The 26062-nt window shown below is 38.0% G+C and overlaps 1 protein-coding gene across 2 annotated transcripts; it reads right to left on the bottom strand.

The window, feature by feature from the left end:
* Positions 1 to 971: 971 nt before the first annotated feature.
* On the bottom strand, positions 972 to 26062 carry LOC113092666 (netrin-3-like). 2 transcript variants are annotated; one of them, XM_026258367.1, is made up of 9 exons: positions 24599 to 26062; positions 23883 to 24127; positions 19927 to 20062; positions 17337 to 18585; positions 10792 to 10980; positions 8188 to 8337; positions 3103 to 3156; positions 2407 to 2481; positions 974 to 2300 (listed from the first exon to the last, which is right to left on the bottom strand). In XM_026258367.1, exons 4-9 carry the CDS (start codon positions 18373 to 18375, stop codon positions 1966 to 1968), a joined length of 1842 nt encoding a protein of 613 aa, XP_026114152.1. In that variant the 5' UTR covers positions 18376 to 18585; positions 19927 to 20062; positions 23883 to 24127; positions 24599 to 26062; the 3' UTR covers positions 974 to 1965. The 2 variants fall into 2 exon arrangements, with proteins under 2 accessions (XP_026114153.1, XP_026114152.1); XM_026258368.1 differs by lacking the exons at positions 19927 to 20062; positions 23883 to 24127; positions 24599 to 26062 and adding an exon at positions 22785 to 22953 and having other exon boundaries at positions 972 to 2300; positions 17337 to 18278.

Here is a 26062-nt window from a genome sequence, read left to right as displayed (position 1 = left end):
AATTACACATGTCATTAGATTTAGAAATGCATCAGAATGCAATATGAAGCTATTCTCGTCACTGCCTCAAGGGGCGCTATAATACTTTAGCTTCTACAGTCAGTTTTCTGTTTCAGATCAACTATTGAAATGGTGAAGCAACAGTTTGAAGAGAATCTGGCAGAGGAAACAAACACTACACAACCATTTCCCAGATTTCCACCCAATTTACAGCCTGAAAACAGAAAATCTGAGACTTCGGCAAGTCCAAATGTTTAGCTTTAGACTATGAATCCATCCTTTCAGAGGAGAAGGAACATATTTGATATTCTAAGGTGATTTTTAAACATATTGTGTAAAGCTGAGTAGTGTATTTCGGTCTTAAGTTAGATAAGGTTAGTTAAACTATTGAAGTGTTTATTTCTAAAATGACACCCAAAAATGACAATTCTGTCATGACTTTCTTTCTTCTGTGGGACATTTAAGAAGGTATTTTAAAGAATGTTGGTAACAGCTGATAGCCAAAACGTTTCTGTTCCCATTGCTATTTTTGTCCATTCACTGGAAATGAATGAGAACCAGAACTATTTGATTAGTAACTTTCTCCAGAGAAACATTCATTTGTGGATCACAGAAGATATATATATGTGACCCTGGAGCACAAAAGCAGTCTGAAGTCTCTGGGGTGTATTTGTAGCAATAGCCAATAAAACATTGTATGGGTCAAAATGATTGATTTTACCTTTATACCAAAAATCATTAGAAAATTAATTAAAGGTCATGCTCCATGAAGATATTTTGTAAATTTCCTACCATAAATATATCAAAACTTATTTTTTGATTAGGAATATGCATTGCTAAGAATGTCATTCAGACAACTTCAAAGGTGATTTTCTCAATATTTCGATTTTTTTGCATCCCTCAGATTCCAGATTTTCAAATAGTTGCATCTCAGACAAATATTGTCTGATCCTAATAAACCATGCTTATTCATTCAGCTTTCAGATGATTTACAAAATCTCAAAATTTACACTTATGACTGGTTTTGTAAACCAGAGTCACACACACATCCCTTTAAAAAGAATACCAAAATTGTAATCAACCGTTACCAGCTTCTTCACCAAATCTCATGTCATTCATATCTCATACATTAGTATTTTCCATAGAAAACAAAAGGAGAATATATGAAAACTTTGGCCGTCACAAACAAACACACAATAGTATTCCATGCAACTCCTATGGACTATAATCCAAGTCTTCTAAAGCCATATGAAGCCTTTAAAAAGTCATTATTCACTAATAACCTTCTCAGTTTTCTTGCGTGCCACAGAATAGAGTAACACACTTTGAGTTTGGAACGACGTGAGCAAATGATGACAAAATTTCGGGTGAAATATCCCTTTAATGACAGACATTTGTTCCTGCCACAGTAACTCAAAAAAGCATGTCAAAAATGCACAATGAAACCAATGCCAAGCTTTCGTGCATTTGCATACTTGCGCTTGAGTATGTTTCTGTACACTAATGCACACATTCACTCTATTCTGCACTAGATCCTTCAATATCAAATAATCCACATGCACAACACAGCCCACAGATATGAGCGTGCTTAAAAAGGTCTTCAAAAGTGAAATGATCCAGACCGATGATGACGATGATGATGAAGATTTTAAGGTTTTCAGAAGTGAACTGAGCAGCATGTGGTGAACCCCAGAGAGAGCATCTGATGAAGGCCACAGAGACTAGAAGAACCGAACCAGATGCGGACAGAAACGTTCCCCTCATTTGTAATCTGAGGACGTATTTCATAATTGATTGATTAAACTGTGGCTTGGAGAGGAACTGCAGCGTGTGTGTGTTTGTGAGATTCAGTGGTGTGTGATCAGAACGTCCCTTTACAGGACGACATCGAATAACGCAGATATGTTCGCAGTCTCCCGCATACAAAGGACAGTGGTCACTAATAAAGAGTCCCCTGGCATCCCATCATGCTTTGCTGCACTTGCCTCGCTTCTCTTTGCGCTGGAACTTGCGCAGTCGTCGAGTCCAAATGTCCCTCCACTGAATGACCAGGCTGTTTTTGTCGACCAGTAGTCCCGGGTGTTCGGGGGTCACGCTGCCCTCGCTCGTGCCCAGGATGAGGAAGCGTTTGCCCATGTGTATCCGCGGACATTTGCAGGCCAGATCCTTCATATGGACCCACAGCACGTGATCGCCTCTCTTCAGCGGCTCTCCACGGCTCTTGTACACAGACACCAGGCTGACCGAAAATCTGGCCCAATCTCCGACGGTCTCCATGTCCAACACACTGACCTGGACAGCTACACACACACACACACACACACACAGGAGAACGTTACACCACATGCTTGTCAAATAAACAGCGACTGAAAGGAAAGCACAGAATAAATGATAAAGGAGCTGTACCGTAGTCCTTTTTGCAGTATTTCTTCATGTTTATCTTGAGATTTCCCTTCAGTGGTTTACAGTACGAGTCACAATCTGGAAACACACTCAGTTTTAAATGTACAGTTTGTTAGAAGTAAAATACCCTGTGATTACACTAAATGTGTCTAAATCACTCAAGAAATATAATCATAAACTCAACAATGTATAAGAATAGTGAATCTATCTATTTATGCTGGTTCAGGCTGGTTTTCACAGGATCAGTATATTTACACTATTTAGCATATTTACTGTAGCAATTGCTAGTCAACTAGAATGCAACTAGCAACTGGTAAAGTTGGTTTACCAAGGACCACTTGCTGGTTAAGCTAGTTGGAAAACTTTCCTGGAGTTTTCAACAGTATATTGTGAGTGTTTTAGAGTGTTTGCATTAGTTGAAATGACGTTAGTGTGTGTGTGTGTGTGTGTGGTGCTTATGTGGCACACTGTGTGAAGTGTTCATTGACCCAGAAGAGCTGTTGAAAACGCACACAATTCCTTCACTTCTCTGCTTTCACACACACACACACACACACACACACCTCTGTTTCACTTTCAGTCATGACAAGGACAGATTGTGAGTTCTCCGCCCCGTTCCAGCAGTGTTACAGAGCATTAGTTCCTCTGTCTGTCTAAACTCTGTCCTGAATGTGTGTGTGTGTGTGTGTGTGTGCACACCTGCAGGCTCCTCTGTAGTGCTGATCACTGCCGTCGGCTTTATAACAGAGATTTCTGAAAGACACAGTACAGCATGATGTCAGTGTGTGTTCCTGTAGCTCAAACAGTACATAAGCACTAAAGGTCATGGGTTTGATTCTCAAGAAATGCATGAAGTGATAAATGGTAGAGCACAAATGCAATGTAAGTCAATTGGATAAAAGCGTCCACAAAGTGAATGTACTTAAATCTACATGTGCAGGTGTGGAGAAGGTGTTTGATTGACAGACCACATGTTCACTTAGCTATCCTTCAAAGACAAAATTATCCCTAAAAGTTCATGACGTCTATCAAAGTGTAACAACCAGACAGGATGCAATTAGTTTTTTAGACCAAAAATAAAATAATATAAAGTTGAATTTAAATGTAAGTGAATTCACATGAATTGACATTTGTTTCCTGACTCAGTACAGTTTGCAATTTTGTCTTCTATACATGCACTGAAAAAAGTGTTTCAATCATCCAATTAAAAAAAAATTAGGGTAATGATTCACATCTATATGTTTTAACTCGAGCCAATTAAAACAAATAGCTTTGCCAAAGGGCAAGTTATTTATTTGTCATTGGCTCAAGTTAAAATCTCTCTCTCTCTCTCTCCCTCTCTCTCTAAACGTATTAGTTATTAGCGAAAACTAAAACCATAAAAACTTTTTTTCATCAAAAATTAAACATTTCAATAAAAAATTAAAGCTGCAAGCAGCGATGAACGGGCCCTCGCACCCGGGCTCACCGCCATCGTGTGGCTTTAGTAAAAAGATGAACGTTGAGAAATATGCATTTAAACTCATAAACATAAGTGCAATAATATATCAAAGTTTATTCCATATGTGTGCCAATCTTCCTGTTGCCAGCAGGTGGCGCTATCTTTATAATGGAATATTGGCCTTCAGATGTGTTCAAGCCAGGACCCTTATCACACATGTGAAGTTTGGGCAAGATCGGACATTTTATGCCTGAGTTATAACATCTTTTATTCCCATGGCGAGACATCGAACTTCGTCATGGCGTCATGGACACGCCTTTTAACAAAAACTCAAGATCTTCACAACTAAACATCACACAGGTCTTTAGATTAGACTGACCACAAAAAAGACATTAATGTCATAAAATTTCTAGGAGTAGTTTGTCACAGTGTAAAATATGTCACTTCCTGTTGCCAATAGGTGGCGCTATGACTATAACTGAATATTGGCATGTAGATCTGTTCAGGTCAAGAGTCTTATCAAACATGTGAAGTTTGGGGCAGATTGGACATTGTATGTCTGAGTTATGGCACCATCATTTTTCATGGCGAATCATCGAAATTTGTCAGGCCGCCATGGACACGCCCTTTAACAAAACCTCAATTCCTTCGCAATTTAACATCACAAAGGGCTTTAGATTACAATGACCAAGTTTGGTGTTGATCTGAATAAATCTCTAGGAGGAGTTTGTTAAAATACAACCCCTGAAAATGACAAAAACAACACCAATTTTGCAGGGAAAATTAAAAATAACCGACTTCCTGTTGGGATTCGGATTTCGTACCAAGAGACTTTTTTGTAGCTATTGGTGTGTTACATATGTTTACCGATTTTCGTACATGTACATGACATGTAGCTCGAGGCGCACTCCATTGAAAATGTATAGGTGGCGCTATCGAGCCATTTTGCCACACCGAATGGAATATTAGCCTCCAGATGTGTGCAGGTCAGTACTCTTATCAAACATGTGAAGTTTGGGCAAGATCTGATATTTTATGCCTGAGTTACAACAACTTCTACTCCCATGGCGAGACATCGAACTTTGACATGAAGCCATGGACACGCCCTTTAACGAAAATTCAAGATCTTCAAAATTTAACATTGCACAGGCCTTTAGATTAGACTGACCACAAAAAAGACATTGATGTCATAAAATTTCTAGGAGTAGTTCTTCGGAGCATAAAATATGACACTTCCTGTTGCCAATAGGTGGCGCTATGACTATAACTGAATATGGGCATGTCAATCTGTTCAGTTCCAGAGTCTTATCAACCATGTGAAGTTTGAGGCAGATTGGACATTGTATGTCTGAGTTATAGCAACTTCATTTTTCATGGCGAATCATCGAAATTCGCCAGGCCGCCACGGACACGCCCTTCAACGAAAAGTCAGGATCTTCGCAATTTAACATCGCAAAGGCCTTTAGATTAGGCATACCAAATTTGGTGTTGATTTGAAGAACTCTCTAGGAGGAGTTCGTTAAAATACAACACATGGAAATGACCAAAATTACACAAAATATGCTCATAATATTAAAAATAACGGACTTCCTGTTGGGTTTAGAATTTCGCTCCAAGAGTCTTTTTTGTAGGTATTGGTGTGTTACATATGTGTGCCAATTTTCGTGCATGTACGTGAAACATAGCTGGAAGGCTGTTGATTTTCTTGGTATAGGTGGCGCTGTCGAGCCATTTTGCCACACCCTCTTCTGAATCCTATATCAGACGAAAATTTTCACCAGGTTTGACGCGTGTGCAAAGTTTCATGACTTTTTGAGCATGTTAAAGCCCTCAAAAATGCGATTCATTCGGGAGAAGAAGAAGAAGAAGAAGAAGAAGAATAATAATAATAAAAAATTAAAGCTGCAAGCAGCGATGAACGGGCCCTCGCACCCGGGCTCACCGCCATCGTGTTGCTTTAGTAAAAAGGTGAACGTTGAGAAATATGCATTTAATGTCCTAAATATAAGTGGAATATATCAAAGTATATCCCATATATGTGCCAATCTTACCGTTGCCAGCAGGTGGCGCTATCATTATAATGGAATATTGGCCTTCAGATGTGTTCAGGCCAGGACTCTTATCGAACATGTGAAGTTTGGGGAAGATTGAACATTTTATGCTTGAGTTACAACAACTTCTCTTGCTGTGGCAAGACATCAAATTTTGTCATGGCGCCATGGAAACGGCCTTTAACAAAAACTCAAGATCTCCAAAAGTTAACATTGCACAGGCCTTTAGATTAGACTGACCACAAAATATATGTTAATCTCAAAAAAATTATAGGAGTAGTTTGTTGCAGCGTAAAACATGTCACTTCCTGTTGCCAATAGGTGGCGCTATGACTATAACTGAATGTGGGCATGTAGATCTGTTAAGGGCAGAAGTTTTATCTAACATGTGAAGTTTGGGGCAGATTGGACATTGTATGTCTGAGTTACAGCAACTTCCTTTTTCATGGCGAAACATCGAAATTTGTCAGGCCACCATGGACACGCCCTTTAACGAAATCTAAAGATCTTCGCAATTTAACATCGCAAAGGGCTTAAGATTACACTGACCAGGTTTGGTGTTGATCTGAATAAATCTCTAGGAGGAGTTCGTTAAAGTACAACCCCTGAAAATGGCAAAAACAATGCCAATATTGCAGAGAAAATTCTAAATAACCGACTTCCTGTTGGGATTCGGATTTCGTACCAAGATACTTTTTTTTAGGTATTGGTGTGTTACATGTGTATACCGATTTTTGTACATGTACGTGAAACATAGCTCGAGGCGCACTCTGTTGAAAGTGTATAGGTGGCGCTATCGAGCCATTTTGCCACACCTGATGGAATTTTGGCCTTCAGATGTGTTCAGGCCAGGACTCTTATCACACATATGAAGTTTGGGGAAGATCGGACATTTTATGCCTGAGTTATAACATCTTTTATTCCCATGGCGAGACATCGAACTTCGTGACGGCGCCATGGACACGCCTTTTAACGAAAACTCAAGATCTTCACAACTTAACATCGCACAGGGCTTTAGATTAGACTGACCACAAAAAATACATTGATGTCATAAAATTTCTAGGAGTAGTTCATCGCAGTGTAAAATATGTCACTTCCTGTTGCCAATAGGTGGCGCTATGACTATAACTGAATATGGGCATGTCAATCTGTTCAGGTCAGGAGTCTCATCAAACATGTGAAGTTTGGGGCAGATTGGTCATTGTATGTCTGAGTTATAGCAACTTCCTGTTTCATGGCGAATCATCGAAATTCGCCAGGCCGCCACGGACACGCCCATTAACGAAAACTCAAAAGCTTCGCAATTTAACATCGCAAAGGCCTTCAGATTAGGCATACCAAATTTGGTGTTGATCTGAATGAATCTCTAGGAGGAGTTCGTTAAAATACAACGCATGGAAATGACAAAAATGACACAAAATATGCTCATAATATTAGTAATAACCGACTTCCTGTTGGGTTTCGGATTTTGCTCCAAGAGACTTTTTTGTAGGTATTGGAGAGTTACATGTGTATACCGATTTTCATACATGTACATGAAACGTAGCTCGAGGCGCACACCGTTGAAAGTGTATAGGTGGCGCTGTTGAGCCATTTTGCCACACCCACTTCTGAAACCCATATCAGACGTAAATTTTCGCCAGTTCTGAGGTGTGTGCAAAGTTTCATGACTTTTCGAGCATGTTTAGGCCCTCAAAAATGCGATTCATTTTGGAGAAGAAGAATAATAATAATAATAATAATAATAATAATAATAATAATAAACGGAGCAATTCCAAGAGGGTCCTCACACCATCGGTGCTCGGGCCCTAACAAAGCAGATACAAGAGGGTCCTCGCACCTCGGTGCTCGGGCCCTAATAATGAAGTTGCAAACAATTCTCTTTTTAAACTATACATATATATATATATACATATATATATATATATATGTGTGTGTGTGTGTGTGTGTGTGTGTGTGTGTGTGTGTGTGTGCGTGCGTGCATGCGTGTGTGTGTGTGTGATGACATGGGTATGACACAGGTATTACAAGGAGAGGTATTATTATGAATTATTATGACTTATGAGGACATAACCCATGTCCCCATTTTTCAAAACACTTATAAATCATACAGAATGAGTTTTTTTGAGAAAGTAAAAATGCACAAAGTTTCCTGTGAGGGTTAGGGTTAGGTGTAGGGTTGGTGTAGGACCATAGAATATACAGTTTGTACAGAATAAAAACCATTACACCTATGGGATGAACCCACTTTTCACAAAAACAAACGTGTGTGTGTGTGTGTGTGTCACTCACTAATGCATGGGGCGACGGGCGATCGGCTCTGCTGATACCCTTTAGCACAGCGGTTGCATGTGATGCCAGTCACCCCGTCTTTACACGGGCACTGACCCGTCGTCTGGTTACACGTTTTGCCTGCAGCTCCCACCGGATAGCAGTCACATGCTGGAGAGAGAGAGAGAGAGAGAGAGAGAGAGAGAGATGGTCAGCTCTGGCACCGGGGCAGAAGGGAAGTCCAAATAATGGCCTTAGTCCCCGTCTGGACCCGTAAACATTGCCATGACACTCAATCTGTTACACACTTCCCGTAACCACACACACACACACACACACACACACACACAAACACTCATTTAAAGTCAGATGGCTCAATATTATATTAAAGTATGGACTGTATTACAGGAATTACACGGAGTAACTGAAGCCTCCCACAACAACAAACAAAGAGTCACAGCATGGAAAACAGGATTCTCATGTACTGTGTAATACTCAAACACTCACTATGCTATATTAACAATATTAACTATATCAACTTTATGCACAATACAAAACGGCCCATTCAGAGCTGCTTACACTTCCAGTCAAAAGAGTGTGCACATCTAATTATTCTTTAATAAAACCATTTTTTAAGTTATCCATACTATAACATGAAAAAAAAAGTATTGGAACAATATGGTGACAAATTAAATTAAATAAAAGAATCATTTATTATTAAATAAAATGTTAATTAATTAATTGTCATTAATACATTCAAATCAAATAAATAAATATAATTAATATTAATTTACATTTGCTTCATGTCTCAGTGCAGTTTGCAATTTTGTCTAGCTTTTTATTATTTTTTATTTCATTTATAGTTATGTTAAATTAAATAAAAATTAGAAATGTAAAAATAAATTAGGTAAATATATAGATTTATATATATATATATATATATATATTATTATTATTTTTATTTTTTTTACTCTTAAAACACACACACACACACACAGAAAGAGAGATAAGGTTTGAACAGCTGTGGCAACTGCAGGTGAAGCTGAACAGATATCGAGCTGTGACTTCATGTGTGTGTGCGTGTGTGTGTGTGTGTGTGTGTGTGTGTGTGTGTGTGTGCGTGCAGGTGGAATTTAAGGAATTTTCAGGTGCTGTATCACAGTAACACTGATAAGAGTCTCAGCGCTCAACATGAGCATTATCAAAAGAACACTGACAGCACAACAAAAGAGCACCTGATTGACATGCATACACACATTCATTCAAGTACAAATGTCAAAAGGTTGAGGAAGCCACAAACACACTCATGCAAGAGCAGCACTGGTTCTCATTACCAGCACACTCAACATAATGCTCTTGAGGTCATTTCAAACCAGAGCAGCAGAAACAACTAGACTTTTACAATTTATGGAAGCAAACGTCAGATGCGTGTCGCTAAGGTGGTCGGCTTGGTTCACAATTTTTCTGGATTCCGTTTGTTTTTCATTAGAATTTAACAGCAATTTAATAAAAGTTGAATACTTTTACATTTGTATATTTCCCAAATTCATTTTTGCTTTATGTTTTCCGAATTACGGTTTAATGTTAGTAATTACATCTCAGTGCTAAAATTTCACACCAATTTATTAAAAGTTCAACAAAAATTAAAATTTTAGGGCCCTAAGAAATCTATTTTTATTATTTTTCCCAAATTGTATGTTTTCTGTAATTTTAGATTGCTTTTAAATGATTTTATTGAATTTTAAATAATCAAAAAGCATGTCTAATCAATTTATTTCAAAAGACTTTAATAATTTCACACGCAGAACTACAGACTTCATATTTAAATAGTCTTTAAAGTTTTAAATATAATAAAGTATATTTATATTTAATAAAGTCTTTAAAGAGTTGCGAGTTTATACTTAGCCATTCTGAGTATAAATATTTTTCTCGCAATCGTGCCTTCAGACTTTTTTTTTCAAAATTACGATTTCAAATCTTTTTTCTCGCAATCATTTATATCTCGCAATTCTGACTTCTGACTTTTTTTTTTAAATAACGATTTTAAATCTTTTTCTCGCAATCATTTATATCTACCCATACTGACTTTTTTTCTCAGAATTACGGGTTTAATTCTTTCTCTCAAAATTTTCTTGCAATTCCGACTTTATTTTTCTCAGAATTCTGACTTTTATTATGAGTTTAAATATTTTTTCTCGCAATCATTAATTTTTCACTATTTTGACTTTATTTCTCAGAATTGCGAGTTTATACTTAGCCATTCTGAGTTTAAATATTTTTCACGCAATCGTGACTTCGGACTTCGGAAAATTACAATTTTAAATGTTTTTCTCGCAATCATTTATGTCTCGCAATTCTGACTTTTTTCTCAAAATTACGATTTTAAATCTTTTTTCTTGCAATCGTTTTTATCTAGCCATTCTGACTTTGTTTCTCAGAATTACGGGCTTAACTCTTTTTCTCACAATCATTTATATCTCGCAATTCTGACTTTGTTTATTTTTAGAATTGTTTATATCACGAAATTTTACGAGAAAAAAGTCAGAATTGTGAGATGAAAACAGGCTTCCATAAATATCTGATATTAACTGTAGATGTAACAGTAAAAGATAAGGAGTGTCGTACCTTTGCAGGCTCGGCGGTGTGTGATGGGTTTGTCCATATCTCTGTAGAATCCCTCTTTGCAGTAATGGCAGTGGCGTCCGGCGGTATTGTGTCTGCAGTTCATACACACTCCTCCGCTCTTACGGCCCGAGAGCTTATACAACTCCATGTTAAAGCGACAGCGCCGCGCGTGCAGGTTACAATGACATGCTATAAAGAAATTAAATTAAAAAGTGAACATGTTATAGATTTGAGTCCCCATTATTAATCCCCAAAGACACATACAGCAATTCAAGAACTCTATACAGTCTAGAAAAAGCTTATTTATATATACTGAACCTTTACTTTTTAAGTCAACAACAAAGAGAGTTTGCAACCCATTTTACTTCTTTAACTTGATGTATTTCAATGAGTTTTCAGAGTGTCGGACAGTGGTTTTAATTTTGCGTAAAATGAACCAAAAAGGAATGTTTTTTCAGAATCAGAGTTATTCCAAGATGAAAAAAATAAAAAAAATAAATAAAATACCATATCCACATCAATAAAACCAGTAAAATAAAAACACAATTTTGATACATAATATTTTATAATAAAATAAATAACATATAATGGGACAAAATTATAGATTTGCATATATGATTTATTATATGATTAAATAAAGAAATATGTCAGGTAAACTGGAACAGTTTTTACAATAGAGAGTAAAAAAATCCCAAATATCCTGAATTAACACTCTTTATCCTGAATTTTATATATATATATATACATTATATAATATTTTATTCAAATATCTGCCATAAAAAGTAAAAGGGTTTATCTTTGAATTGCCTACCTGTTTCATTTCAGTGTTTAAATTTTCCTCTTTTTGTGTGTGTGTGTGTGTGTGTGTGTGTGTGTGTGTGTTATTACAGGGCCAATTTGTGTGGAATTCTGTGGTTAATGAAACCTGCTCGGGCCATTCCCTCACACACACCATCTGCTGCTCTGTTTGAGTGTGTGTGTGTGTGTGTGTGTGTGTGTGTGTGTGTGTGTGTGTGTGTGACGGGGATCATGGAAAGGGGTGTAATTTCGGGGGGGTTCAGGGCTAAAGTCAACAGGGTGAGATTACAGCAAAATTCAGCTCGATAAACATCTGCAGACGATGTGTGTGATTGTGAGGGTTGTAAGGGTGTGTGCATTTCTCCAAATGAAATTCCAAACATGTGACAAAAAAAGCACTACACATTCAAATACACACAAGACAGAGACTGAATTATTACAGCATACAGTCTATATGTGAACACCTACTCGGGTGTATCCAGCAGGTTTGCTGTTATCTCTCAGCGCTGAGTTTGTGCATAAAGCGTGATGCTTAATCTAAAGCTGTTCCAATGGTCTTTCTCAATGGCACCCTTCCTCTATTACAAGAGCTTTCCAAACACAGCTGAAAGCTCTCAAACCTAATAACCTGAGGTTAGAGCAAACCCAGAGCTCCAAATTCATTTATGCAGAGCAGAAACTTTAGTTTGATGGAGCGTGCACTACATGTATGCACAGAACTACATCTAAAAACACATATGTGACCCTGGAGCACAAAAGCAGTCTTAAGTCTCCGGGGTATATTTGTAGCAATATCCAATAAAACATTGTATGGGTAAAAATTATAAATGTTTCTTTTATGCCAAATATCATTAGGATATTAGGTAAAGATCATGTTCCATGAAGATAATTTGTAGATTTCCTACCGTTAATATATCAAAACGTAATTTTGATTAGTAATATGCATTGCTAAGAATTCATTTTGGATAACTTTAAATGTGATTTTCACAGTATTTAGATTTTTTTTTTTTTTTTGTTCCCTCAGATTACAGATCTGAACCAAACATTGTCAGATCCTAATAAACCATACATTAATGGAAACTTATTTATTCAGCTTGCAGATTATGTATAAATCTCAATTTTGAAAAAAAATGACACTGAAATCAATTTGCTGGTCCCCATTGACTTCCATAGTATTGAGAAAAAAAAAATATTGTGGAAGTCAATGGGGACCATCTTCAAAGTGTCTTCTTTTGAGTTTAGCAGATCAAATCAGTTCATACTGGTTTGGAACAACTTGAGGGTGAGTAAATGATGACTAAATTTCATTTTTGGGTAAATTGGGTAAGTGATGCTTGTCTCAGTGTACGCCGCTAATAAAAAACCACCAAAACTGTAGAATAACACCATGCACAGAACATCACCTGTACGTTTTAACACGCATATGTTTTATCAACTAGGAATAACAGCTCATTTAAAATTCCATCCCAGGTTTTATGTGAGCATAAATATCAGAACATTTGGTGCACAGGTGTTTTTAATTGATTAGACGCTTCCTGTTGCGTAGATTGTTCACACATGAAAGAGTCGTGAAGTCTCACGTCTCCGTTCAGACCTTTTGTTTTCTGCCTGTGAGAGAAAAGTGATTCTGGATTCCAAGAGAATTAGGAAAATTGGAAAAAGTTATAACACAAGTTTGGCAGTGAAGCGACTTTGAAACTGTAGCTAGTCGAGCTACTCATCATTTAAATTACAAACAAGCTACTTGAAAAGAAACAGCTACTTTCTTTAAATGGTTAATAATTTTATGTTTTGCACACACACCACTGTATTTATTTGGCACAAAAACAATAAGAATCTTTATTAGGGTGAGAGCATTACACAAATCATTTTACATTAAATACAACTAATATGTTGTGCTTTCTAGTATAGTGTGTCATCTTTTAGTAGTTGTACTTGTTTTGTTTAATGCTCAGTAGAAATCTTCATATATACGTATGCAGGGCCTCAAATGAATCAGTTAATCCCATTCATTTTAGTGAATCGGTTCATTCGGGTGATCATCTGAACAAAAGTGTTCATGTTATTCAAGAGGTTTACAAAAAGTGATCTACATGAAATGTCTGAACGAACCAATTCACAAAAATCTTCCGGTCGCCATAGGAGGAGAAAAAGGACAAAAAAATGAACAAACAAAACAAATGTCAGTGAAATGAGTAACAATCTCCAGAACACTGTACGAATCACGGCGGGTTCGTTGGAAAGCCCTTCAAAAACAAAACAGGATGGTGATTCACAACAACCAACAACAAAAACACAGGAAAATGTTTGATTAATCAAGTCGATCTCGGCCTTTGGCAGACATGTTTTTAATCTTTTAAACTTCTATTCAACTAAACAGGCATTTCACTTGCTGAAGAGTGACTCACCTCGAAACTCCCAGAAACAGGCGACAGCTGGAAGTTTCTTCTCTGAAGGTTTGGCACAGGACTTTAACTCGAGATGTTGATGAGTTACAGACACGCGCTGCTATTTCAAGCTGGAGATCTCTGACTAAACGCTGTATTTTATATGCTTCATATTTGTTTTTGAAATGTCATGATACTTACGCTCACATAAAATGGAGGAATAGGGTGCTGAGAGTGCTTTTATTTATTAATTTACTTAAATGGTTACATGTGTTTAGACGAGCCAAACAGAAAAGGTGGCGTTTAGTGTTTTTGGTTTACAGGCATCTTTCAGACGGTTTAGAAACTGCTGGAGTGAACAGGAAATAATAGAAATCCAGTGCAAATTTCTAGATGGCTTTGGTTTTACAAGAGCACAAAGTTCTTTGACAAATGCAATCCCTTTGAATCGTAGCACGCAAAGAAACCAAACGACAAGCTAGTTCCAAGACACACGATCGTTGGCAGACTAACAAATAAAAATGAAGATAAACACATCTCTACAGGGTTTCTCTACAGCGTCACAGCTTTAAATCATTAACGCTTTGTGTGGCGTTTTCCGTTTTTTTCTAATTCTTGAAAGCAGCATGTTTTGGTTTGTGACGTATCGGAAATCTCAGGCAGTAAAACTGGGCTTGTGTGTGTGCGTGGATATGGTTAGCACTGATTTATTCAGTGTCCTGTGCAGGTGGCCATGACTGGCATACGTATACACACATACACTTTAATATTTAGTAACTGCAAATCAACACACTTTTAAGCACTTACTGTAGTACACACCAGCAACCGCAAAGCCAATCACATTCTGCATTTCAATAAGAGAACGAAAGATAAACTATCTGCAAACTCTCACACTCTGTGTTCAAAGAAGCACACGGGAAAAAAGACAGGAAGAATTAGACGAGGCAGAGAGATTTATGAGAGACATTAGTGAAACTAATGGAGTGTCAGGACTGTCCAACTGGAGCTTTTGAAACCAATATATCTCTCCTGACAAAAAAGATTAATACATTTACACCATTCGGCAATTATAGATAAGATAAGATGAATATCTGCAGCTGTATATCTACAGACAGTTGCTAGAATCCTTATATAAACTACTGTGTTATAACTGATGCATTAATGGTATCAGATTTTTAATTTTACTATTTTTATCTTTAATTTTTACTATGTTACAGGTTACTTCATGGTTCCGAGGTACTTTAAAGAGACAGTGTGCAGTAGCCATCAAGTACATGCAAAATTATATATATTTATCATATAATTATATATATATAATATAAATTAATATATATATATATATATATATATATATATATAATATATATATATATATTATTATTATTTTTTTTTTATTATTATTTTTTTTTCACCTATTGTATAATGTAACTTTAGGAGATAAAATAAAAGTTATATAAGCCGTTTAAAAAATATTAATTTCATAAAATAAAAGAAAACAGTACATTTCCCAGAATGTGTAGTTACATTTTAGCTTAAATTAAGCTGTAACTCTATATGGGTTATATCGTTTTTGACCAAATGTTGGTTTGTAGTTAGAGATAAACTTTCAACACTAAACTAAACAAAACTGTAACTACTGCGTCAGATTCACTGAACAGAAAGAGTTTGTGCTGCTTTACAAAACCCTACATTGCAAAAAGTCTGTGCTGATAAATACAGTAGGTGATTTTTTTTTTTTTAAATTTTAAATATAATTTATAGGTGCATTTTAAACATTTTCTGCACAGTTTAGTGCACCATGCCCATCAAAAATACACTCACACTTTTGTTTCTGCTCCGCGGCACTGCTCTGCTTCAGCATCGGTGTGAATTCAGTGTTAATATAGCCGCCAAAATAAATAAACGCTGCTTTCGCACGTGTGTGAAATAGCCCTATACTCTCACACTGCTGTCACTGAGTTCAGCTCTGAGCGTGGGCTTTTCAGACATGGTCTATGAGAAGAAGTTTATGCTAAGATTAACATAACTGCTATACAGACACTTGTGTGTCAGTCTGTATGCGTTCAACAGAATGTATCCAGCATTAATACCGATACAGCCGAAGTCAAGCTCAATAATCAAATTCAGATGTAAGATGCGATGAGAATTAACCTTCACGTTTCTGCCAAGAGATCATTTCGTAACATCACACTGTAGCTCTGTTTTAAAATGTAGTGAGCTGCCTACCTAGACAGCATAAATATCGACGCTTTATTTTGACTTACACAGAAAGACCAATTCCAGAATACACTGCAACAAACTCCAGTGAAAAGTGCACTCAATATGGCGGACCGCTCGAGAAAAATGTTAAATATAAACATACAGCAGTTCCACAGTTTTTTGGTTGGTAATTTGGTTGGCCCAGTGACATTTGCTGATATTAAGCATAACATTTCATTCAATACTGAATTGTAATACAAAATTCAGCCTATTTTACGCAAGACGTGTGTGTGTTGTGAACTTTCATCAATAGTTTAGCAAAAATGATTCGCAATTGAGTTTGATGGTAGAAATTTTGCAAAGCTGCAGATGAAGAATAGTCCAAATCATTGTCAATTAAGGTCCTTCAAACTAAGAATGTATGACGATATGATGACAACATTAGCGTCAGCACCAATGCATGATAATATTCTGTTCATTATAAGCACGCACTGCTGTTTTGCCTCTTGCCACTTTAAATGCTCAAGCTCTTGAGTCAGTGTTTTTATCAACTTGAAAAGTCGTTTTCAATCGTTCCTCTGTGTCATTATCGTTTTAGCTGTCATACAATAGGAACGAGTATTAAAACTTAATAAGTGTGGTTATCCTTATTGTGATATGGAGCCTTTAGGATAGCTATGTACTCAGCAAGGCAGCTCACTAGGGGCCAGATTTACTAAACAGGACAAATTAGCGTAAGACCACAAACTCATAAAAGTGCTGATGCCATTGGAAAGTTCAACAGGTGATCTACTGACAATCTGCAAATTCAACAGCCAGCAAATTTCCATAACGATCAAATTAATTTACCAAGAGCAGCGCGAATGAGCAACAGCACTAACAGGGTTAAGACATGCTTTTTTGGGAGTTAAATAATAGCACGAATACCAATTTAATGACAACCGCAAACATTAATAAATCACATTGTGTGATGCATTTAAATACTCTCCTCCCATAAATTTTGTGTCTGACTTTTATAAATGCATATGCAATAAGATCAGTCGCAAACGTAAATCTAATTCGAATTTGTGTTTTGCACTGGTACAAGTTGCAAGTAAAGCTAACAAACAGTGAACAACTAGCACGTTTTAAAAAGAACACACCAGTCTGTGTGCAACTTACGCAAGCACTCGTTGGCTTCTTTCGCTGTCGCGCGTTGCCAGGGCCGGTCGTAGTGAAACGGTTTGCAGCGGTCACACTCCGGACCCTCTGTGTTGTGTTTGCATTCACACACCAGTTTCCCATCCCTCTCTCGCGTGCACCTGGAGGCGTGGCCGTTACATTTACACCTCCCGCCCACTTGGAAGTCACCAACCGCGTAGTAATAAGTAGGCAGGGTTCCAGGAGACCCGAGAGGGTCTTTGGTCTCGCGTCCCGACATGGGCAAAGCTCTAGAGTGCTGTGGGCGACTGAAGACCACTCGAATATCTGTGACTGTCACCCAGTCTTGCAGAACAGGGCTTGAGTCGAAATCCTTCCCCGAAGGGCGACCGTCCAGTGTACTAAAAGCAATAAGGCCGCCGGAAAGCGGGTAGAGATCGGTGTGTCCATCCGTGCATAAAGCTTCCTGCTCGTTCTGCTTAGTGATCGTTGCTTTGTTGGGTCGGTTGTACATGCGACGGCACTGAGACGAGTAGAACTGGTAAGGCGACCAAGTGCGACCGTAATCCATGCTTTTATAGATGGCCAGCGATTCGGGCCGTGGGGAACAGAACTGAAGGCTGATGTACGTGATCTCAAACTTCTTCCCGAGCGACAGCGTGAGCGTGACGTTGAGCGGCGAGCCCTGCAAGTTCTCCGACTGCCAGCAGGTGAGGTTGTGGGCGGAGCTTATGTCGGTGAGGTAGGAGGCAGGGTGGGCGTGGCGAGGGTCCGATGCGTCACAGACCTGACACGTGCGCACCGCGGGACGGTCGTCGCGTTCCACTATACTGCAGGAGCGAGACGGTGGCTGGCCGCATGCGCTCGACACAATGACCTCTTGGCCGAACGCTGCATTGATGAACTCTGGGACACATCGGCGGGCATCGCCCGTCTCGTCATAGCAAGGGTCCGTCGGTGTCACTTCAGGCCCGGCGAATGGGTTCGGACTGTGACTGGAGGCCCAGGGAAGAGTATGAAACAGAGTAACCAGAGAAATAATGTTCCAAGAACTTCTCATGATGTCACGGGAGAGAATGATGAATCTGGGATGGGGAAGGGAAGGAATGTATCCAGATAGATGGGTTGAGAGAGGGGGAAGTCAAATAAACAAATATGTCCGTAAAGTCTCTTCAGACTGGAGCATGTGTTTTATCTTGGTAAGACGACTCGGACAGAAAAAGTCCAGTGGATAGACGACTTTCACAGGAGCAATTCTCGGAAGTGGTGTCTGGAAATGCAAAGGCACAAAATGTCAATTATATTTATACATCATAAAACTATATTTATACCATTCATGCTCATCAGAACCACAAAGTCTACTTAAAAATCGAGCCGACAGAAAACATCTAGAGTATGTAGAACAGTGTCATTTTTTTATTCAATTCAAAGTTTGAAATCAAGCTACTGTATCTTGTGCTAATGCAACAAAATTACCGCACTGTAAAATCTAAAATACACTGAAAGATCAAAAATGTGTGGGATAGCTAGTTATAATGGTACTTAAACAATGTTCAAATAAAAGCCTACATATAAACCTGTCTTATAAATTGGTCTCTTCATTAGAAATTTGCCTACAGGTTGGTACCATTGATGCACAAAAATATCTGTATTACAGTATATTCTGCACTTCTTCCCTGCTGTACCGAATATCTATACTTTTCAAGGTATCAAACTGAAGTTAGAAATTCAAGTATTGTGACAAAATAAATTTTGTAGGGTGCCACAAATTTGTTAACATTTCCAAAGTGTGCCACGACTAAAAAAAGGTTGGGAAACACTGGTCTAAGGTACTTCAAAGAGTCCAAAAAATGATGTTACCGCAATGACACCATAATGCAAATGAAGTGCACTGAAGAAAATAAGGTAAAAAAAAAAAAAAAGGCCAAAAAAAAAAAATAAATAGTCCATGAAAAGTGGTTTATATATACATATATAAACTAAATTTAAAAATAAATAAAATTTACATTTACAATAAAAATAAAATAAATACATTTAAAAAATCAATGTGTAAGAAATAAAATTAACTTAAAAATTAATACAATTTATTTAAATACAAACAGAGTTTCAGTCTAAATTCAACTGTCACTCAATAGGAGCAAGATAGTTTTGGACCAAATGTTGGTTTGTAGTTATTGATAAACTCGCAGAACTAAATCTAATACTACACTAAAAAGGGACATCTGTGAACTCTTATAAATAATGCTAAATATATGTATCTACAGTACTTTATATTTAAGTTGTTTGGTATGTTTTAAATACTTTGCAGCTGAAACGTTTTGCAATCATTTCTACACTTCACTGTAATGAGCATGAGGAATGAGCAACAATAATAGTGATGACTGTACAAGTGTGTTTAGAAATGCTCATTTATAGACGTTTCAGTCATTTTAGGAAAGCCATGCATGCTGCTGTTATTTGATGGGTTAATTTTGTCTTGCTGAGGTTCTTCGTGTTTTCTTGGAGAGTCTGGGCCGTTGGAAGCCAGGGGATTTGAATAAGAACATTTAATATAATATTGTGCACACTGCACTTTTCTAAACTCATAAAGCAGAAAAGTGTACTTCTGTACCTCTACCGCTGGAGGAATCAGCGGTCACAGTCCGTTCCCCATCCGATGTGCCATGTTCCAGACAGACACCGAATGAATACAACTCTCAAACTCTCCTGATGCTCGGATCCGTGCATATGATCAGCCGGGAGGGAATCTGATGAGATCAGTTAATGAGAAACAGTTTGACATTAGTGTGTATCTGAGCCGAATCACACTTCTACAGCATTACAAAGAGCAATGAACCATGAAACCAGTGTAAAACTCCTCTCTTAGGACCTGTCACTGCGTGTGTGTGATGTGAATATCAATGCGACTCTTTCTGCTCGGGCCCCTTCGCAACGGTTCAGATGGACCCTCAAAAATAGAGTCAATAAAAGCATGCAAGACGCAACTTATACATTTGATAAAAACAGTGCAAGCCAGATGAATTAAGTGTTATTACTGGGATGAAGAATAGATTAGGAATTGGCTCAGATGCCGTTACTACATTATGCTCGTCCCATGCAATTCCAATGAAGCTGTCCAGCATCAAAAAGCACACAGAAGCTTCCTTGTGGAACAAATAGAAATGGGATGCATGTACTGAAAATCCGATATTTCAGATTCATGATCGAATCATTCGTTTGAGTCAAATCTTTCCAATGATTCAGTTGATTCAGTTCACAAATCCATTCATTTAACTGAATCTATAACAACGCTATGATTATATGAGATTTTATGGTGCTTTTGTGTCCTTTTTTCCAGCATTATGAAGCTACAAAGCCTGTGTTTTCGAAGAAAATTGTAAAGCGTATGTTTTATATAAAGACAAAACTAGCTCTGAATGGTCTTTTTTTTTTATTGGTTTCTTTCACATTCTACCAAACTCTCTCTTTTTCTCACACACATACACACACACACACACACACCTCTTGAGTCACACATCATCAAACACCAAACAGAGAATTGAGCTCATTATTTGACCCTCGTGCTGTCAGACGAAGTCTCTTTCTCTAGAAAGAATGGAGAATGGACATCTCTTACAGAACGACTAAATAAGGAAAGCATAGTTTCTCCATTGTGTATACAGTGTGTGTGTGTGTGTGTGTCTCATGACACAGAATTCATCAAGAAGTGTTGATAACTACAGATTTCTGCACTTTACATTTCTCTCCATCATCTCAGGTCTGTTTTTTACTCCACTTGTTTTCTGGTCCAGCAGGTGAAAATGGTGCATCTGATACCTAACGTAATGTAGCAGCACACTCTTCTCAACAACACGCATGATTTGAGGAACCATTCATGCTTTGGAAGTTTTTCGATGGTTAAAACTGATTAAAAAGTCACATAGAGCAAGCTGACAAGTTAAATGCATGACTACAAATGTGCGAGTGGAAAGAAAAGCGCCTGGTGAAAGAATGCAGCCACTGCGACCAGACCCTTCCCTCACACACACGGACCAAACCCAGCCCTCGCTAAAACAGCAAAACCTGATCTTAACCACACACACACTCACACTCACAGAAAAATACACATGATGACCGGGTCATGCATTGATTGCTGATTTGAAAATAATTGAAGATATTTGAGAATCTGTGCAGTAATGCATCATGTGTTGCATCACAGCTCTGTAATTTTACTTTGGGGACAGAAATGCGGCCAGACGTTCACTAAAACTAATAGGGAAAAAACTTTTTTTAGAAACATCCTTTAAGATAAAAAAAAAAAGATGCATAAATAAAGACAATAAAGACAGCTTTGGTTGGTCTGTATTTACTATCATTTGTTTTATACGAGAAGTCATCATTTAGATATGCAAATGTGTTTGTGGGGTTTTAATGCATGGGGTTTCACAAACTTTCACAATCTCACACATAAGTGCACATCTTTTTCCATTTCACAACAAATATTTCAGCACTAGGCATCACCGGCTTTGAACTCAGGAGGGAAACCACAAATCATTTTATGAAGTGTTCAAACACTGGCAAACACACTCGCTCGCACACACACATATACACACGTACAAAGTCGTAAGGTGCCAAGGCTACAACAGATTGAATCATTTAACACCGCTCTCTGACTGGACAAACTCTGTGTGTGTGTGTGTGTGTGTGTGTGTGTGTGTGTGTGTGTTTAGGAACACCCCAAAAGTTACACCACAGGAGTTGCATGGCACAGAATAACTTCAAGCACACACACTCCCCCAATTACACTTTTACAGCTGTCACCTGCTATTTTATGACCCCTGACCTCTTGACATGCTTAAAAACACATGCATAAACAGACAGACAAGACACATACTAGAGGAGCAATGGATGACTCACACATACACACACACACACACACACACGCATATATATATATATATATATTAACCTAAGATCCACTTAAATATTAGTAGTTTCTTTGCACCAAAAGCAGTAATTTAGTGGTAAAACATGGTATGTGTTTTCACATTTTACTCTTTATGTTATGCAATATGCATGAGTGCAATTCATCAATGCATAATCTAATCTAATCTGTCTGAATTCAGAAGGCTGTGGAAGTTTGCAACAATTAAAAAAGATGTTTTGAAATCTGAAAGTTGCTTTAATTGTACATTAAACTCTTTCATCAAAAAAAAAAATCAAGCTAAACTCCTGAAATGACTCTTTTTGAATGCAAATCCAGTAAATCAGTTAAACTTATAGGAGGGACTTTTCTGTTGGCAACAAAAGTGAAAGGGAGTCATGTGCATGCATACACACACACACACACACACACACACACAGATGAAGCTTCCTGTGCTGGAAGAGGAGGAGAGTGAAATATAGGCTGTGTTGACTTTAGCTGCTCAGGTGGACTGAGCCAATACTGTGTCAGATCCAAACCTTTCACTGAATTTGCTCTAATGTTGCCCGGTGCTGAAAATACGCTCCAATTATGTCTTAAAATGCAGGAAGAGAGTGCAATAATGCTAAAATGTGACGCTAAATTATATGCATACAGTGCATCATCACAAAAGTGCATGATAAATGCTACAGTAAATAAAGAAGTAAAATATACTATGAAATAAAGAAAGAGTTCACTCTACATTTTGTCTCACCTTCATGTCGTGGGAATTTCTTCCTTCAATGGAACACAAAAGATGTTCAACCTGCTCTTTGCAATACAATGAAAGCATACAGTGACCAGTCTCCAAAATGGACAATAAAAATATCATAAAGTAGTACATATGACCAGTGCACTACAATCCAAGTTTCCTAAAATCAAATGACGGCTTTGTTTGTGGAACACCTGAACCTAAAGCGTCTTAAATATTCTATTCTATCTAACATATAATAACTTTTGTTATAAAATTCCATCCTTTACATCATGACGATCTCATAAAATTGGAGAAGCAATTGTGTTCAATATAATTGACATCTTTTTTTGAAAACGCAGTGCAAATCCAAGTACACTCTAGAAAGTAAAGGTTGGTGTTTTGCAGTGGTGCCATAGAAGAACCATCTTTGGTTCTGTGAAGAACCTCTCAGTGAATCATTGTTTAAAGAACTGTTTTCTTTTGTTCTAAATGTGAAGGACATTTTAATAATCTGAAGAACACTCAACTATAAAGAACCTTTTATGGAATGTTCATGGATGTTAAAGATTCTTTATGGAACCATCAGTGCTAATAAAGATGTGGGGTTTCAGTGAAAACATGACTTACATATTAGTCTGTTCTTCACATAAAGCTTCATATGACTCGGAATATGGAATATGGAGACTTTTTGTGGATTGACAGGCTGTCTGCTTTCATTGCATGAAAAAAAAGTTAAACATCTTTTGTGTTTCACAGAATTTATCATCTCATACCGGTTTCAAAGGACATAAGGTACATTTGATAGAATGTGGGGGGGGGGGGCTATTTCTTTAAATATATATAGTGCTGGAAGAGAGAGCTGGGATGTGTTAAGTAGGTCAAGAATCAGGTGCTTTTCATTTCGACAGCTCTGAAACGTCTGATTTTTTACCTTTTCTTGAGGGCCGGATCAGGGCAGGATCAGTAAACTGAGCTGGCGTAAATGTTTATCCCAAAGTTTAACTCTACAGTTCATCTGTGACCCCGGGGAAAACCAGAGAGGGGCTTCACTGCAATAAAATCACAGGAATCCACACAAACGTCCATCAGGGGAAGCAGAAATCTCGACGCTGTCTCGTGAGGAGTTGCTTGGCTTGGCATCTGTCACGGACCGGGAACGAAACACTTTGGGATGCACTGTTAAATCACCATTAAAAAACAGAGAGAGTTTAGACTGTAATTGCCCAGTGCACAGAACCCTCATTATTCTCTAATTAAAAGAATCAGATTATTCAACACCACACCAGCTAATATGAAAAGCATCACTGCTTTAACTTATTAATTGGTGGTCAATTAAAAGCAATTAAACAGTTTGCATAATAACAGTGTTTTAAATCAAGCCATCTGAGATTCATTATTCAAGCCCATAGTAGCCACTGAAGTAAATCAATTCATAAAAATGTATACAGTGTAAAAGCATTATTTTTTTTTACTAGTAAATAAGATTTTGGGGGGAAACTACAGTTACCAGGGTAACTTTACATAAAGTAATTAATGCACTGAGTGTGATTTGTAACTGAACACATGCATAGCTATAGACACCACGTATTTCTCCATTTACAAGTGCATTGTGCATGATGCAGATGCTCCAGCTGTCCGAGGACTCACCTGAATCTCTGAATCCCGTCTGAAGCGCGAAACCTCATTCAAGCACAGATCTGAGGAATTCCACTCCACTCCAGATCGACACTCCAGATCGAGTGTCATTTAGTCCTGTCGTCTGATGCTGAATGAAACTCACAGATGCAGCAGCGGTCAGTTCCGCTCCTGAGACACACACACACTGCCACACACACACGCGCGCGCTGAGAGAGAGAGAGAGAGAGCCGAGGTGAGAAACTCGACCGTGCCCCTGACACACACACAACTCCAGACACAAAGTGCATTTGAAAACGAGGCTCTGTTTCTAAACCTAGTTAGACACACACGTAGACAGCGTTTCGGTGCATTTTAAGCGCGCGGCGTTTCGGGGTCGCGTGCACCATTTATGGGCTACATATGAGCAGTGTGTGGCATCGAGTCGGTTGCGCGCGCCAATGATGCCATAAACATGTAGTCTTAGCAGCAACACATCCAATCGGTGCTCGGGGTCTAGCATCAGGCATAGTGGCAGTCAGCATTTGTTTGATATTCATGCAATTATTTAGCAAGGGCTTTTGCCAATACACGATTTACAAAAGAGGATTTGACGAGCAAAGACGATATAAGTTCCAACAGTTATGATCTTTAGCACATGCGCAGACTAGAAGTCGCTGTGTGTGGTCGGGGGTCTGGAAGTAAGCGAATTTAACTTTTAGGGGGGTTAATTTCTCCTCTAAGAAGAATTTTAAACATGTGACAGACGTCTTTAAGATGTCAGTTTTACATTCATTCTAAATCATAAACATCTTCTAAACGTCTATTAGACATCTGATAGGAAACGTCCTACAGATGCATCACAGATGAGCAAACGCTCTAAATATACGTCTTGTAGATGTCAAACAGATGTCTCCACGATGAACGTGTGCGATAAGGGACACTAGCGTGATTTCTGTAACATCTATTTTTTATCAAGTACGCTCTTGTAATCTAACGTTCATTAATACTAAAACATTTTAACATTGAGAAACCCCTAAGCCTATCTAATAACTTTTACTAAGACTGCTCGACCTTTTGTATTGACCTCTGAAAGGGGTGAGGAGGTCAGACCCAAATAAATTCACACCCTCTGGCATCAGGCGTCTCTCTGCGCATGTGTGCTTTACTCTGCTGATTTTTCCTCTTGACACTATCTCATGGAGTCATTCAAGAGGCTTTGATTCCCGTAAATCATCAGAAACGTGTGTGATGCAGAATCCAGATGGTGCGGGTAATGAGAGCGTAAAACACCAGACATAACGTAATTCCACAACTGATCCTAAACACTTGATGAATTGCACTCATCCGGTGTTGAACATCTCCCAACATCACGTGATCAAAATATTTGATCAGTTGCCTTTATCCACAGTAGTGATGGGGAACCCAACTCTAAAAAATGCTTGGTTGTTTCAACCCAACCCAATTTCAAATACAGTTTTTAACCCAGTACTCTTG

The sequence above is a fragment of the Carassius auratus genome, unplaced genomic scaffold (genome assembly GCF_003368295.1).
Source record: "Carassius auratus strain Wakin unplaced genomic scaffold, ASM336829v1 scaf_tig00214714_1_2670353, whole genome shotgun sequence".
Classification (NCBI taxonomy): Eukaryota; Metazoa; Chordata; class Actinopteri; order Cypriniformes; family Cyprinidae; genus Carassius; species Carassius auratus.
Note: the sequence above shows the minus strand (reverse complement) of the source record. Positions and strands in the feature narration are given on the sequence as shown.

Coding starts and splice junctions, on each gene's coding strand:
- LOC113092666 (XM_026258368.1), bottom strand. CDS start 22,896: ATGCACTTTTGTGATGATGCACTGTATGCATATAATTTAGCGTCACAT. Junction 3,157..8,187: donor GCCCGTCGCCCCATGCATTA/GTGAGTGACACA, acceptor TGTGTCTTTCAG/AAATCTCTGTTATAAAGCCG. Junction 2,482..3,102: donor CACTACAGAGGAGCCTGCAG/GTGTGCACACAC, acceptor GTGTGTTTCCAG/ATTGTGACTCGTACTGTAAA.